This window comes from Dendropsophus ebraccatus, chromosome 3 (assembly GCF_027789765.1).
Source record: "Dendropsophus ebraccatus isolate aDenEbr1 chromosome 3, aDenEbr1.pat, whole genome shotgun sequence".
In the NCBI taxonomy this organism is placed as follows: Eukaryota; Metazoa; Chordata; class Amphibia; order Anura; family Hylidae; genus Dendropsophus; species Dendropsophus ebraccatus.
Genome location: NC_091456.1, coordinates 184,194,958 through 184,210,264, shown reverse-complemented (window position 1 = coordinate 184,210,264; position 15,307 = coordinate 184,194,958). Strand labels below are relative to the sequence as shown.

At 44.1% G+C, this 15,307-nt stretch overlaps 1 protein-coding gene across 4 annotated transcripts in view; it reads right to left on the bottom strand.

Annotated features, from left to right (window-relative positions):
* Positions 1–15,307, bottom strand: part of UNC13B (unc-13 homolog B) — a 246,172-nt gene that overhangs the window by 163,889 nt on the left and 66,976 nt on the right. For all 4 annotated transcript variants that reach the window (XM_069963314.1, XM_069963313.1, XM_069963315.1 and 1 more), the window contains one exon: positions 11,922–11,979. In XM_069963314.1, the coding sequence (XP_069819415.1) occupies positions 11,922–11,979 (58 nt within the window). The remainder of the gene's footprint in view (positions 1–11,921; positions 11,980–15,307) is intronic.

The window sequence follows — 15,307 nt, the reverse complement described above, 5'->3', positions numbered from 1 at the left end:
GTAGTTATATTCTTGTATATAGGAGCAGTATTATAGTAGTTATATTCTTGTATATAGGAGCAGTATTATAGTAGTTATATTCTTGTATATAGGTGGTGCAATTATTTTTGCAGGTATTAGACGGATCTTGCATGCCCAGAGCATAGGCGTATTATACGCCATGGAGAGGCCATAGTGTACATACAGTGTAGGCTCTGACTCGATATGAGTCCACCTTATCGTGGTGAGGCAGCTTACGCTGTTTGCAAATAGTAACCAAGAGACTCATTATTTTTGTGGGAATTTTTTGGGCAGTTGGGGGGGCTGCTTTTAATTATTTTCATGTCTATGGTGGGTCTGTATCTTGCTGTTGCGGTGAGCTGTTGCATCTTTCTGTGTTTTTGTGTGTTTGCAATTTCAGCCATGGCAACGTGCTCCTGCCTAGTGTGAACAGTGTTCTAGGAGAGCTGACCAATTTTTTTTTTCCCCTTTTTTTTCTGTGTTCTTGTATATAGGAGCAGTATTATAGTAGTTATATTCTTGTATATAGGAGCAGTATTATAGTAGTTATATTATTGTATATAGGGGGCAGTATTATAGTAGTTATATTCCTGTATATAGGAGCAGTATTATAGTAGTTATATTCCTGTATATAAGGAGCAGTATTATAGCAGTTATATTCTTGTATATAGGAGCAGTATTATAGTAGTTATATTCTTGTATATAGGGGGCAGTATTATAGTAGTTATATTCCTATATATAGGAGCAGTATTATAGTAGTTATAGTCTTGTATATAGGGGACAGTATTATAGTAGTTATATTCTTGTATATAGGAGCAGTATTATAGTAGTTATATTCTTGTATATAGGAGCAGTATTATAGTAGTTATATTCTTGTATATAGGAGCAGTATTATAGTAGTTATAATTCTGTATATAGGAGCAGTATTATAGTAGTTATATTCTTGTATATAGGAGCAGTATTATAGTAGTTATATTCTTGTATATAGGAGCAGTATTATAGTAATTATAATTCTGTATATAGGAGCAGTATTATAGTAGTTATATTCTTGTATATAGGGGCAGTATTATAGTAGTTATATTCTTGTATATAGGAGCAGTATTATAGTAGTTACAGTGTAATCCTGACACTGTTTGGTTGTTCTTGCTTTTCTCCTCCCTTCTCTCAGCAGTGAGTGGGAAAAGGATGTTCTCAGCAGATTAGAGAGAGGAGAAGCATCCAAGTCTTCAGGGAGGGCAGATCACACTGGCAGTCTGTGTGTAGGCAAAGAGCAAAGCGAGCACACACAAGGAGGTCTAGGAGAAAAGACGTGCTGACAATTAAGCTGATGAAGGAAACAACCTAGAGACAGAGATGTTACAGCCACCATGTAGTGGGCTCTGTTCACACCTCCTTTTTAAGGCACGCTGGAGGAATACATCAGGTGTGTTCAGGGAAGTATACCCTGTGTGTATGTATGTCTGTGTGTAAGCGATGTAAATAAATAATGTGCACTATGCCTAATTTTACAAATGGGAGTCAATGGCCAATATATGCCGCTGACTACAAATGTCAACAGCGACTACAAGTGATGGCGCAGTTTCCCCATGTAGAGGTGATGGACGGGAGAGCTCTGGGCTATTGGCTGCAATAAAATATCTCCCATATCATCCGTGAGTAAAACTGACTGGAAACAAAAGGAGAAAATAAAGCAAGAAAACCAGAAAACTCCTTGATACCTACAGAAGTAAGTTTTCTTCAATCACCATAGAAACTGGAACACCGGGCACCCATCAAACTAGCGCCACAGATATTAACACTTCCCTGGCGGCTATCAAACACGACGATTCATTACCTCTACACACCGAGCTGGGAAATAACCACTGGCAGCTCTGTACCTGACAATGCTGCCGCCGCGGCTGCTACTGCCGCCTGACTTTTTTTTTTTTTTTTTTCAGATCCAGACTTCAAAAAGATTTTCTTAGCAGAAAATATTTAAGTAGGGATTCTTATAAAACAAATGTTGAGACAATTAATTCTGTTACTATGGCAACTAATGGCAGAGTAGAAAAAGAGCAGGCTTCTAGGGCAAACTCGTGGAGAGATACTATTAAAAGGGGCCCACCTCGCACCTGCCTAACCCCTTGTCTTTGGCCTTATTAGTGACTAGGTGGCCCACACTACTTCAGGAGGCGACTGGTGAGGCGTTGTGGCCCCTGGTGGATGCATTATACAGCCAGGCCACCGTTTTTAAAGGCCACTTTCATCTTTCCCGACAAGGCTAGCCAACCCATCTTAGGCTAGGTTCACACTGCATTGTTGCTGTGAAAAAAAACACAGATGCATTTGTGTGCAATTCGTTTTTCTATTGACTTCCATTAAAAAAAAAAAAAAAAAAAAAAAAGCATGGATCAAAACAAATGCTTTTTTTTTTCTTTTAGCCTAAACAAAAACGTTGTTGACCATGTTTTTGTGCACATTAAAACTATTCAAAAATGGATACATTAAAGGAGAAGTCAGACCAGATTTTTTAGCAAGTGCAGGGGAGGGGAGGATAAAAGAAATACCATGCTATCACTTCCCTGGCCCCAGCCTTGTAGCTTTATCCTGCTGCTTCGGTCCCTGGCCACTTACTGGTCTGAGCGGCCAAGTTGTGATGTGCGAGGTCCACTCAACAAGCAATTGGCCATAGTAGGGTCCCGTCTCAGATGCTTCCTGGTCTGAGCGGGGACCCGGGTTGTGACATGCGAGGTGCACTCAGCAAGTCATTGGCCGTAGTGGGGTCCTGCCTCGGATGCTTCCTGGTTGCGACGTCAGCCGTAGTGGGGTCCCACCTCGGCTGCTTCCTGCTCTGAGCGGGGACCCGGAGTGGCAGGATTCGGCCACCAGCGCTGGAGCGGGGGAGGTAAGAGCATGTTATTTCTTTTATCCTCCCCAGCATTTGCCAAAACAAATGGGTCTGGTCGGACTTCTCCTTCAAATGGACTGCAGAAACGCAGTGTGAACCCATAAGGTACTCTTACATTTAACCATTTTCAGACATCTGTAGCTGCAAATCCGATCAGACCTAAGGTAAACAATAGACTTTACCGATCCGTCAAAAGATCCAATCAGATTATGGGCTGACGATTAGCCAAATTAGCGTTCCAGGAACGTTCATTACCAATAATCTGCCTGTGTAAAAGGGCCTCTAGGGCCGTAGTACACTGCCCAAGGCCCCGATTTGGTCCATAAGGACTAGTTTACTGAGCCTATTACACAACTTGGAAATGGTGCAGCCCTTTGCTTTTATCGGACATCAGTTGCATGATGGTCGATGATTTTGGAACAGGTCAAAAGGAGTTTGCTTGTTCGTCTGATGACTGGCTGTATTATACAGAACGACATCAGCCCATTTGGCCCACGATCGGCCTTTGTAATAGAGTTTTTTGACTCAATTCCCAGACCTTGACCCTATCAAAAAGAAACCATGACTCAAACCACAGTGCCCAACAGGCTGCACTATAAGCTGGACACTGTCATCATGAATGGATGACCACTACGCATGACGTCACAACTCTATAACCTATAACTCTATAACTATAACCTATCCAGATAACATAACAACAGAAGGCGATGACAATCAGATCCAGGTTATCTTTATAGAAGCATAATGTACGTGTAATAACAACAGGAGGCATGCCTTTCCCTATGAGAATCTGGCCACATATCGTACATGTACATGCATTGCAGCTCTGGTATTCCTTAGCTTAGCAGCTGGTCTCCTACTGTCAATCTCCGGGGCCTGTCAGATCACCTATCCACCTGACATATAAAGTATTAGATGTATGGTGCCGAGGATGCCACATCACCTCAATGGAGGCAGTATAAGGAAAGTTTAGCAACTTTCTAATAAACATGTTTTTTCACCTATCTCAGGGGAGGGGTTGATTAGATTTTATAATATATATTAGTCTATATATGAGTCTTTAGACGGCACTTCTGTGTCTGAGGATGGTGCACGTATTAGGAAAAAATCCAACAAGAGTAGAAATTCAGTCTCGGCACTCACCGTAAATGCTTCATAACTTTATTGTAGAAAATTCATATCCATCACAAACACTAGTGTGTGTCAGCTGAGAAAGGCTAACGCCGAAACATCCTGTTGTGTTTGTGATGGATATGAATTTTCTACAATAAAATTATGAAGCATTTATGGTGAGTGCCGAGACTGAACCTCTATATTAAACAGCTTTAGGCTCCCTAATTATTTACCTCTATACAGTTTTTCTTTCTTAATATATATCCTTCAATTCCCAAGACAATACAGGTAATTGAGGGGCGTGAACTTTATTTTTATAGAGGGGGTGAATATCAGGCGAAGGGCGGGATTATACAGTCAAGGGGTGCCTATTAGGCATACTCGACCCTCAATGTAAAACACTCACATCCCCTGATTATATAATCATAGTTAGTGATGTCCATGCAGCCCTTGCCTAAACACCTGATACCTTACCTCTCCCCACTCCCGCTCTGCTCTTCTGTGCTCCTCCCTGGGACCACAGCGTCCGTGATTGGCTGAGCAGCCTGTCAGCTGACAGGCCTCTCAGATGCTGCTGTATCCGCCGGGACTGGGGAGCTGTGGAGCACTGGAGAGAAGACCGGGAGCGGGGAGAGGTAAGGTCTCACATGCTTTGGCAATCAGCCGTCGACCTTGCATCGCTTTTTCACATAGCTACGCGCGTTCGGCGCCCGACAATTTTAGGCCCAAACCTAAACCAACGATCAGCGGACGACCGTTTCATCAGCTGATCATTGTCTCTACTCCACGAAGTGATAATCAGTCGATTTGGCCAAATTGGGCCGATTATCGCTCCGGGTAATAAGGCTTTAACACACTCTCCCCCTATCTGCGGCTTTCCAGCTGTTGCAAAGTTACAACCGCCATCATACCCTGATGAAATCCAAAATGATCTACTACAGGCTTTGACCGTCAGGGCATGCTGGGAGTTGTAGTTTCTTGGAACAGCTGGAAAGCCAGAGGTTGGAAAAGGCTGGAGTGACGAGACCATGTATGTCAAGCAGAGATAAAACGGCTCCCTTGTAAAATGCTTCGGGATTATGCAAATTCCATTATTAAAGCAAATGCAGAAAAGAAGAAAAAAAAAAAAAAAGAAACAATTTGCATCTGCTCCCTTTCATTTCAGATACAAAAAAAAAAAAAAAATTCTATGTGTCAAGTGATTATATTCTAATTAACCCCTTCTTATCATCCGCTTCCTGGGCTGGATCGGAACGTCTAATAAATAGCCTTGCACTTGTTCATTTTCTCCATGACGACAGGATGCCGGCCCTGGTAATAATACGGTGCTGTCACCCGACGTGGCTGCCATCTGCCTCCTCAATTATAAGATCTCTCTTCTAATTACAAAGTGGCGGAGAAGATTGTTCTCTCGCAATTGTCACAAAATACATTGCTTAGAACTGCTCGCCCTTTCTTCCCCAGAGAGCAGCGGGCGGCCCAGCCCCCCGGGTTTCGGCGGATTAATCATCTGCTTATATAGCCGGAGCCCCCTATCATATCACCCCAACGTATTAGAGGAAGAATCAGTGGAGTCAGCCTTCTGGGAAAGTTACATGACATGACTGTTACGTGTCTGCAGCGCGGTTGGAATATCGAGCTTCTACTGTGTGATTCACCTCTAGTATCTGGGGGAGACGTGGGAGTATGGAGACGTGCACACCTTCCACCCCCTCACCGGCTATTTATAGAACTAGCGGGACGGTTTCCGTAACTTATGGTCAAAAGGTAAGAAAGAAAAAGAAAAGAAAAAAATATATATAAAATAAAACTGCTGTTGTGATACTAAAATACAGGACTGACACCCAAAAACACAGCTGAGCGTCGAAGAGCTGAAGTGAGCCCTCTAGAGGTGGCCACAGGCTATGACAGCATCCGGATATTCAGGAGCTGCAGATCAATCATCCGCAATCATTCACTTTGTAGGGACTAAAGGCCGGATTACATGGCTCGATTTGCCGAATAAGTCAGCGCCGATCTGATAGATCAGCGCTTGCTTACCTAGGCCCTATTACAAGTAGTGATAATCGGCCGAATCGAGCCAGTTTGGCCGATTATCCTCTGTGTAATAGAGACAACAATCAGCCAAAGAAACGATCGTCTGATCGTTGGCTAATGGTCCGTTTACACTAAGCGATAATTCGCCCAATCGATCGTTTCACGATTTTGAAGCAACGATTTGGTTTTTATTACGATCAGCGTTTGGATGAATAAATCGTTAGAAAAATCGTTATTGCGATCGTTTTAAAGATCTCAAACATAGGGTAAATCGGTGAAAGACTGTTTACACGAAGCGATCCGCGAAATTTTAGCGAACAACCAACGACGATTTGAGAACATGCTGAAAGATCCCAGTGAACGATTTTTCGCTCGCTTCTTGATCGTTCGCTGTATTTACACAAGCCGATTATCGCTTAAATGCAATCGTTATTGCGAAAATTCGAACGATAGTCGGTGCGTGTAAACGCACTATTAGACCTGAAATTGTCGGGCCCAAACCAAACATCGCTATGTGTAATAGTGATGAACGGCCGACAGCTGACGATTCTACAAACACATGACCTGCTGTGACCGGGAAGCTGCGGAGCACAGGAGAACACCGGGAGCGGAAATATTACAATATTGAGCCGTCTAATAGGTTTAGTAAACTAGTGCTGATCTAGCTGCACAACCAATCATTGGCCAAGATGGGACACCGCCTCGGCCAGTGATTGGCCGAGCGGCCTGACACTGCAGAGAACGAATAAGAAGTTCCAGCAGTGGCTGTGGGGAGAAGCTAGAACAACACCAGGGAGCAAGGACAGGTGTGTATAAAGTTTTTTTTTTTTTTTTACACATTGATCAGCTGTCAGCCACACATCGCTATTAGAATATGTTCACACTAAGCCAAACGGGTGGAAATTCGGAGTGGAAACTGCTCGAAATTGTCTCATTGTGATGTCTCGCGCGCCTCCGCACACGATAACTTTTGGAGCGGAGGCACCAAAGACATCACATTGAGACAGTGAGGCAGGCAGGAATTTGGAGCCTGTTTTGCTCAGTGTTACGGGCCCTTACACGTAGCAATGCGCGGTCTGCGGGCGATGATTTTTAAACATATAAAAACATAATGATCAGCAATGAACATTTCTTCGTCTGATCGTTGTCTTCATTACGCAGATTGATAATCTGTTGAATTGGCCGGATTGGGGCCGATTATTTATCTGTGTAATGCTGTGTTTACACGGAACGATTATCGTGCAAATTTGCACAATAACGATCGAATTCGAACGATAATCGTATGTGTAAACGCAGCGAACGATCAAGCGACGAGCGAGAAATGGTTCGTTTTGATCTTACAACATGTTCTAAAATCGTCGTTCAGCGATCGCAAAATATTCGCAGATCGTTCCGTGTAAACAGTCGTTCACCGATTTTTACCTATGTGCGAGATAGGCTTAAGCGATCGCAAAACGATCACAAAACGATTTTTCCGTACGATATATCATTCCGTCTAAACACTGATTGTTCTTTCGTTATCGTTAATCGTACGATCAGGCTAATTATAGCTCTGTGTAAAGGCAGCATAATAGAGATTAGCACCACAGGTGAAATAGTGGATGGGCAACATTCCTAAGGGACATGCTTTCTGATCACACCAGTTTAAATTTACACCAAATTTTAAAGAAGAATTCCATCTGTAAGAAAAAAAAAAACCTTTTTAAAAACTTTATTAAAGTAATGGCTGTGTCAGGAACTGCAGGGCTGCTGAAACCCTGATCCCGGCACAGTTACATAGCTAGTTATACTCAGCCTCACCTGATGTCTAATCTATGTATGTTTGCATTAGAATAGAGGTTACACTTGGGGAAGCTGTATAATTAATTGTCCCTAGTAATGTAGCAAAGAGAGCAGAGATCACTCTGCTACACTGCTGAACAAACAGCACTCCTGACACAGGGCTTTAGTAGCCCTGCAGTTTGCAATACAGACATCAGTCGCAGCAAGGGGTAAGTGTCAACCTTTACTACTGCCTTACTATTTTATTGTAAAATAAAATAGTATCTATATGAAAACAAGTATTTCATAAAAGAAATGTAAAAAAAATAAATAAATAAATTCCACCGAAATACCCCTTTAAATGCTCTGTCGCTTGCTTACATGCAGAGGAGAAAATCTATACCCAACACACAGGTTCCCAAATACCGTACATCCCTTTTAACGCTCATATTTTAGTATTAGGTCTGCATAGGTTTTCAGGCTCCAGAAGGAAACATGAAAGTTCCCCTTTAAACGACAGCACGCGAATATTATGAAAAATAACGAGGATTTGAAGTCGATCAGGATCCTATATTCCCCAAGTATAAATCAAATGGTTAATTTGCTGACTATCTCTCCCGTAGCCCGGACCCGTCGTCAGGCTTCTTTACTGGCACAGAAGTGATTTCTGCTCCTTTTTAAGAGCTTATTAAATTATGCAGAATAAAGAGAGCGAGCGGAGGCGCTGGGACGCTTCTCCGGAGCAGCGCTCTTATTAATTGCTGAAATAGAAATAATTGAAAAAACGTATTCAGAGCTGCATTTTATATTCTGCAAAAGGGAAAACCTACATTACGGTGTACAGCGTGTAATGTCACCGGCAGGGCTTATCTGCCGTCTGTTTATTAACACCGCTGCAGAGATATCCGCCCGGGGGGGGGGTAATATTCCTTTTCAAGTTCAGCTTATTTGGCGGTATGCAGAGAAGCTAAAGAGAAACTCAAAATTCATATACAGTATTCCCACATTTATGGGGGGGGGGGGACCCAATAGGGTATAATGCTAAGGGCTGTCTGATACTTGAGGCTGATCCAGCGGTCAGCAGACACGTTCTCAAGAAAGACAGAGGATAACGAATTACTTCGCTTTCCGCAATTAAAATGCATGCACGCTGGGCCGAACCGAGCACGCATATGTCAGATGAGGGCTGGTGGAATGGCTGAACGAGCGCCTTAAAGGGGTTTTCTGGGCTTATAAATTTGATGACCTATCGTTAAGATGGGCGGGCAATACTATTATATCAGCGAAGGTCTGAAAGTGTTTAGTGTTTATGTAGGGTTAAGCTGTCCTATCTCAGGGTAGCATAAACTAGTGACGGAGAAGCTGAACAGAATGATGTATCACTTACATTGTTCTGTGCAGATGATCCAGAGATCTCCTCCTGAGTAACATGGACAATAAGTAGTCCTCTCCATTATGTGCGTGTGCTCAGTAGTCCTGGATATTCATGAGGAGCAGAAAACTCCGCCCACCAGCAGTCGGAGGGCGGGGAGGGTTGTGGCAAGAATCCTATTATCCTGCATATTAGGAGAACGGCTGAAAAGAATGATGTAAGTAATACACCAATCTGTTCAGCATTTATATCACTAGTTTATGCTGCCCTCATTTAAGGCAGCCTAAACCTGGTGAGAGATTCAGTTTAAAAATACTGGGGCTGATTACTGATTCCGATCATTAACAATCTGTCAATTTTAGGCCGTTGTGCTGTTGCTTGTGTCTGTTTTTTGGCGTCAAATTTATTAATGTGGTGCATGCATTTAGTAAATCCTGCCACACTTGGAAGTGTCTGGTTTTTCGAATAGAAAACCCATAAAAAAATATTACGGTTTGCTTAGTAAATCTGTCGGTTGTGGCGGGTTTTAAAAGACAAAAAATAGGAGTTTGTCGGGTTTTTGCACTAAATCAACAGGGAAAATGGATAAAAACGTAACAATTATAAAACGGGAACAGGTTAGTAAATCGGCCCCAATGTGTCAATTATACGAGCACCTCTTTAATGTTCATACCTGCATCCTCATACTATTACAAGAACAGAGGTCAGTTGTTTTTTTGTGCTAGGTGTTTGGACGTCAGGACGTTCCCTGCGCTGCCTTGGAACTCCCTGTTGTTGTGGTCATCCGTAGCTGGCAGTGTCAATCCCTCCTCATCTGGCTGGCACTGCGTCCATAGTGTCCCGAGGAGCGAGACAGCAGTTCCATCACCGTGATCTCACTCATCGGTAGACTATGAACACAGGGCCAGCGAAACCTGAGTGGGCCAAAACATACGAATGGGAGAGATGGGAGACAACAACAAGGGGGGGTTCCAAGGCAGGGCGGGGAACGCCCTAAGGAGGAACTAACTGAAAAACGTCATGACCAATATGGCGGCAGACCAAAGAAGAGCTGGTCGTGACTGTAACTGGTTTATGCAGATAGCCACCACTTTCAGGAGCTGGAATGGGGCACCGAAGCAGGAGGAATCCTTCATAGCATACATTGAGTAAGTCATATAACTTGAGGTGGATTCGTTTTAGCCGGAGTGCCCCTTTAATATAGCTCCTGGAAACTCTTAAAATTCTGCCATTGATCATAATAGAGTGTGTACACCTTCAGTAACTCTCAGCAAGGACTGTGACAATATCATACGTGTGACATTACCTTCATAGTCCACAGCTCTCCAAAGTCCATTAAGGCTGCCATCAGACAACAGTATCTAACGGGAGAGGGTCAGCTCAACACCATACAGTAAGATAGGTGAGAAGCCGGGCCGACTCCCGGGAAGAACATGCAGCAATCCAAAGGATAAATGTTCCCCAGCATACAGACATGCATATACAAAACTATAAGTTGCAAAAGTAACGGTCCCATAAACTTGGATTGTGGGTCCATCTCAGAGACTGGGAGAGAACAAGATTTGTTGATAAAAAATTTTAAGATCTTTCTACGCCAATTCAAAAGTTTTTGGTTTAGTTTTTTTTAAAGCGACAGTGCCCAATTATAAGCCAGAGCAAAATCCACAACACTGTAGATTTATTGTGACTTCTGACTGCCACATATAGGTCAAGGAGGTAAAACCCATAATAAATCCACAAAGTGAATATAGAATATAGATTAAGGGTAGCTTCACACAGGGTAACACTTCAATGGGGTTACATACCCGCAGATGAATTTTCATTCCGCTGCGAGTATGTAACGCTGGCCCCGGTGCTGCGGCTGCATGTGAGGCTCCCGGCTCCTGTCGGTACCACTCAGCCAATCAGTGACTGCAGTGGGGCCATGCACTGATTGGCTGAGCGGGACTGATGGGAGCCGGAAGCCTCACATGCAGCCGCGACGCTGAGCAGGTAATGTCTGCTGCGGGCGGCAGGGGGTTAAAGGGTCAGTGTTACATACATGGGGTATGTAACCCCATTGAAGTGACAGTACCAGGATTCGCAACGGATTTTGATGCAAACTCGCTGCAAATCCGATACGCGTGAAGCTACCCTGACACGCAGAACATATAACATCTGCATAGCCACAATTTCTATACGGACCAATTCTGCATTACTCGAATTGGATTTCTTCAAGGGGTGGTCAAGGACTAGAATAAAAGTGTCTGCTTTCTTTCAGAAACAGCACTACACTGTTCCTCAGTTTGTGTGTTGTATTGCAGTTAGGTTCCTTTAAAGTCAATGCAGCTAGGTTGTAATTCCACACACAACCTGGGAAGAGGTGTGGCGCTGTTATGTTATTTTGTCATGTTTATCTGATCCTGGAAAAGCCCTAAACAATCCACTGGAAATCCACTGTATCTGTTGTGAAAGAAATCTTAGCTTGTAGCCCGGGACCAAAGAAATATGTAACCTACTTGTACAATATCAATGAGGATGTAACATCAGGCAGTTCACATGTACACCCAAGTGGCGGTATCAAGGAGAATTAGATGACGGGTAGCGATCAATTGTTCTCTGCTGTATAAAATCTATAAAAGCATGAGAGCACCTGACCTAATGTTCTATTATGGGGGAAGGGGAGAGGGGGCATGTATCAGTCACATGACCACATTGCAATAGAAATCAATACAGTAATAAAAAAGTTACAGATGAAGGGTAAAAACTTACAGCACTGAGAGACGGCCGTGGGCAGCGGCTTATTCTGCACATCTCCGGTGTAGGAATACTGGAAAGAAGACAGGGCGTCAGATAATACATGATACAAAAGAGATATATATATATATATATATATATATAAATATATATATATATATATATATATATATATATATATGTGTGTGTGTATGTATGTGTGTGTGTTTGTGTATGTGTGTGATCACATCACCAAGTTACAACCTGTTTTTAAAGATACATATGTGTATAACGTTAGGCAAATTGACTTTTTTGATTTAAACGGTTTATACTTTTCTATACAATAAAAATTGTCACAATCAGTTAAAGGGCTACTCTACTGCTCTTGTTTTTCATTCAAATCAACTGGTGTCAAAAAGTTATACAGATGTGTGATTTACTTAGGAGAGAACTGGGGAGAAGAGTTAAATTGAGCACTTCTCCCAACTTGTTCTAGAGCAGGGGTGGGGAACCTCCGGCCCGCGGGCCGCATCCGGCCCCTGACACCTCCGGATGTGGCCAGCGGCTCCCCTGTGACATGCGCCGCCCTGGAGGAGAAGGAGCCGACACACACGGCATCCTCCTGTGTCTGTGACAGCTGCCAGGAGGATGCTGTGAGTGCCGGCTCCTTCCCCTCAGAGCGGTGCACATCTTCTGACTCCTGCCCTCCTGTGACGTGCGCCGCGCTGGTGAGGCAGGAGCTGGCACAGACACAGGAAGATGTGTTGTATGCCGGCTCCTGCCTCACCAGCGCGGCGCAGAGCGGCGCACGTCTTCTGACTCCTGCGGGCCGCGCGCGATGACGTCATTTCATCGCGCGCCGCCTGCAGGAGAAGACCTGCACAGAAGAGAGGAGGGAGAAGAGGACCTGGACAGCGTGGGAGCGGAGGAGAGGTGAGTGGGATGTTTATTTTTTTCATTTAGGGCAGGCACTGGGGGTTAACTAGGCCACCAGGGACATGACTGGGGGGGGGGGGGTTAACTAGGCTACCAGGGACATGACTGGGGGAGGGGGGGTTAACTAGGCTACCAGGGACATGACTGGGGGGTTAACTAGGCCACAAGGGACATGACTGGGGGGTTAACTAGGCCACCAGGGACATGACTGGGGGGTTAACTAGGCTACCAGGGACATGACTGGGGGGGGTTAACTAGGCCACCAGGGACATGACTGAGGAGTTAACTAGGCTACCAGGGACATGACTGAGGGGTTAACTAGGCCACCAGGGACATGACTGAGGAGTTAACTAGGCTACCAGGGACATGACTGGGGGGTTAACTAGGCCACAAGGGACATGACTGGGGGGTTAACTAGGCTACCAGGGACATTACTGAGGGGTTAACTAGGCCACCAGGGACATGACTGAGGAGTTAACTAGGCTACCAGGGACATGACTGAGGGGTTAACTAGGCCACCAGGGACATGACTGAGGAGTTAACTAGGCTACCAGGGACATGGCTGGGGGGTTAACTAGGCCACCAGGGGCATCACTAAGGATTCAAATCAGGTACAAGGGGCATCACAGAGGATTAACTACAATAGCAGGGGCATTAGGGGAACAATACTTTGCCTTGTTCGGGTGCTGCAAACCCCCGCTACTAACTGCCGCGCACGGTATAACATTGAGTGCGGCCCTCGAATGATTTTATTAAGGCCCGACCGGCCCTCGACATGGAAAAGGTTCCCCACCCCTGTTCTAGAGACTGAAGAAGATCTTAACACATACATGTAAGGGTCAATTTACACAGAAAGATTATCTGACAGATTATCTGCCAAAGATCTGAAGCCAAAGCCAGGGATGGATTTGAGAAGAGGAGAAATCTCAGGCTTTCCTTTATGACCTTATCCCTGTTTATAGTGTGTTCCTGGCTTTGGCTTCAAATCTTTGGCAGATAATCTGTCAGATAATATTTCTGTGTAAATTAACCCTTAGAAATGTCCAGTTTATTTGTCTCCACGTTTTTGTCTTTCAACTTTTTTTTCTTTCAAATCAACTGGTGTCAGAAAGTTATACAGATTTGTAATTTATTTCCATTTAAAAAAATCTTCAGTCTTCCAGTACTTACCAGCTGCTGTATGTCCTGCAGGAAGTGGTATTCTATCCAGTCTGACACAGTGCTCTCTGCTGCCACCTCTGTCCATGTCAGGAACTGTCCAGAGCAGGAGAGGTTTTCTATGGGGAGTTGCTGCTGCTCTGGACAGTTCCTGACATGGACAGCGGTGGCAGCAGAGATCACTGTGTCAGACTAGAAAGAATACACCACTTCCTGCAGGACATACGGCAGCTGAAAAGTACTGAAAGACTGGAGATTTTTAAATAGATGTAAATTACAAATTGGTTTAGTTTTCTGAAACCAGTTGATTTGAAAGAAAATGTTTTATTATTTTGCCAGAGTTTCCCTATAAAAGGGGTGTCTAATAAATTATAAGGGGACATGAGTGTTTTTGCATAAGTATTGCAGATAAAGAAGAAAACCCTTCCAATCCACAATTATCCAGGAGCACATGGTGGGGAAGAATGGAGAGAATGAGAAAGTGGGCCACTGCATGGAAATAGGGGTTATACAGAACAGAGCTGCAATACCCGACACAGCCTGCAGAGAAAAGTGGCGCTGTTTGTAAAAGAGAACCTATATCTAAAAGCAGGAGCTATCCTAAATACTGGGAAAGCTAGTACGCCAAACTAATAAACACATAAATCCATGAATCCATAAACAATCTCTGGGGGATGGGAGAGATGGGGGGTGGGAGTGTTTGCTGGTAAAACAGCACAATGTTTGCAGTGACGTGCCCTGTAATTGTGCAGCACACAGGACAGAAGCAACATGTGCGGTGTCACATCCGCGCCCAGCGAGCGGCCGCCTTCACAGCCAGAGACGAGTTACTATTATTTGCCGTGTGTGATGAGAAGCGCTGTGAGCTGTGGGAGGATAATTGCCGGGTAGGAGGAAAAGGCGAATTCTGCTTTACTTGGAAGATTTTAGGTTTGGATTTCACTTAAGTCACAACAAAAAAAATAAAGAGAAACTTGTCGGCCAACATGGAATAGCCTCTAAGCGCAGGTGTGAGCCTCTAAGCACGGACCTCCAGGAAAACTACAAATCCCATCATGTCTGGACAGCCAAAGCTTTAGCTATCCTTGATGGGAATTGTAGTTTTGCAGCATCTGGTGGGCCGCAGGGCTGACACCTGTGCTCTATAAGGAGGGGTATAGTGAGTGCAGCTCTGGGGTATAATACAGGATTAGTACAGGATAAGTAATGTAATGTATGTACACAGTGACCCCCCCCCCCCCAGCAGAATAGTGAGTGCAGCTCTGGTGTATAATACAGGATGTAACTTTTGTAATGTATTTCTGTAGATAGTTTCTATATGTAAACTG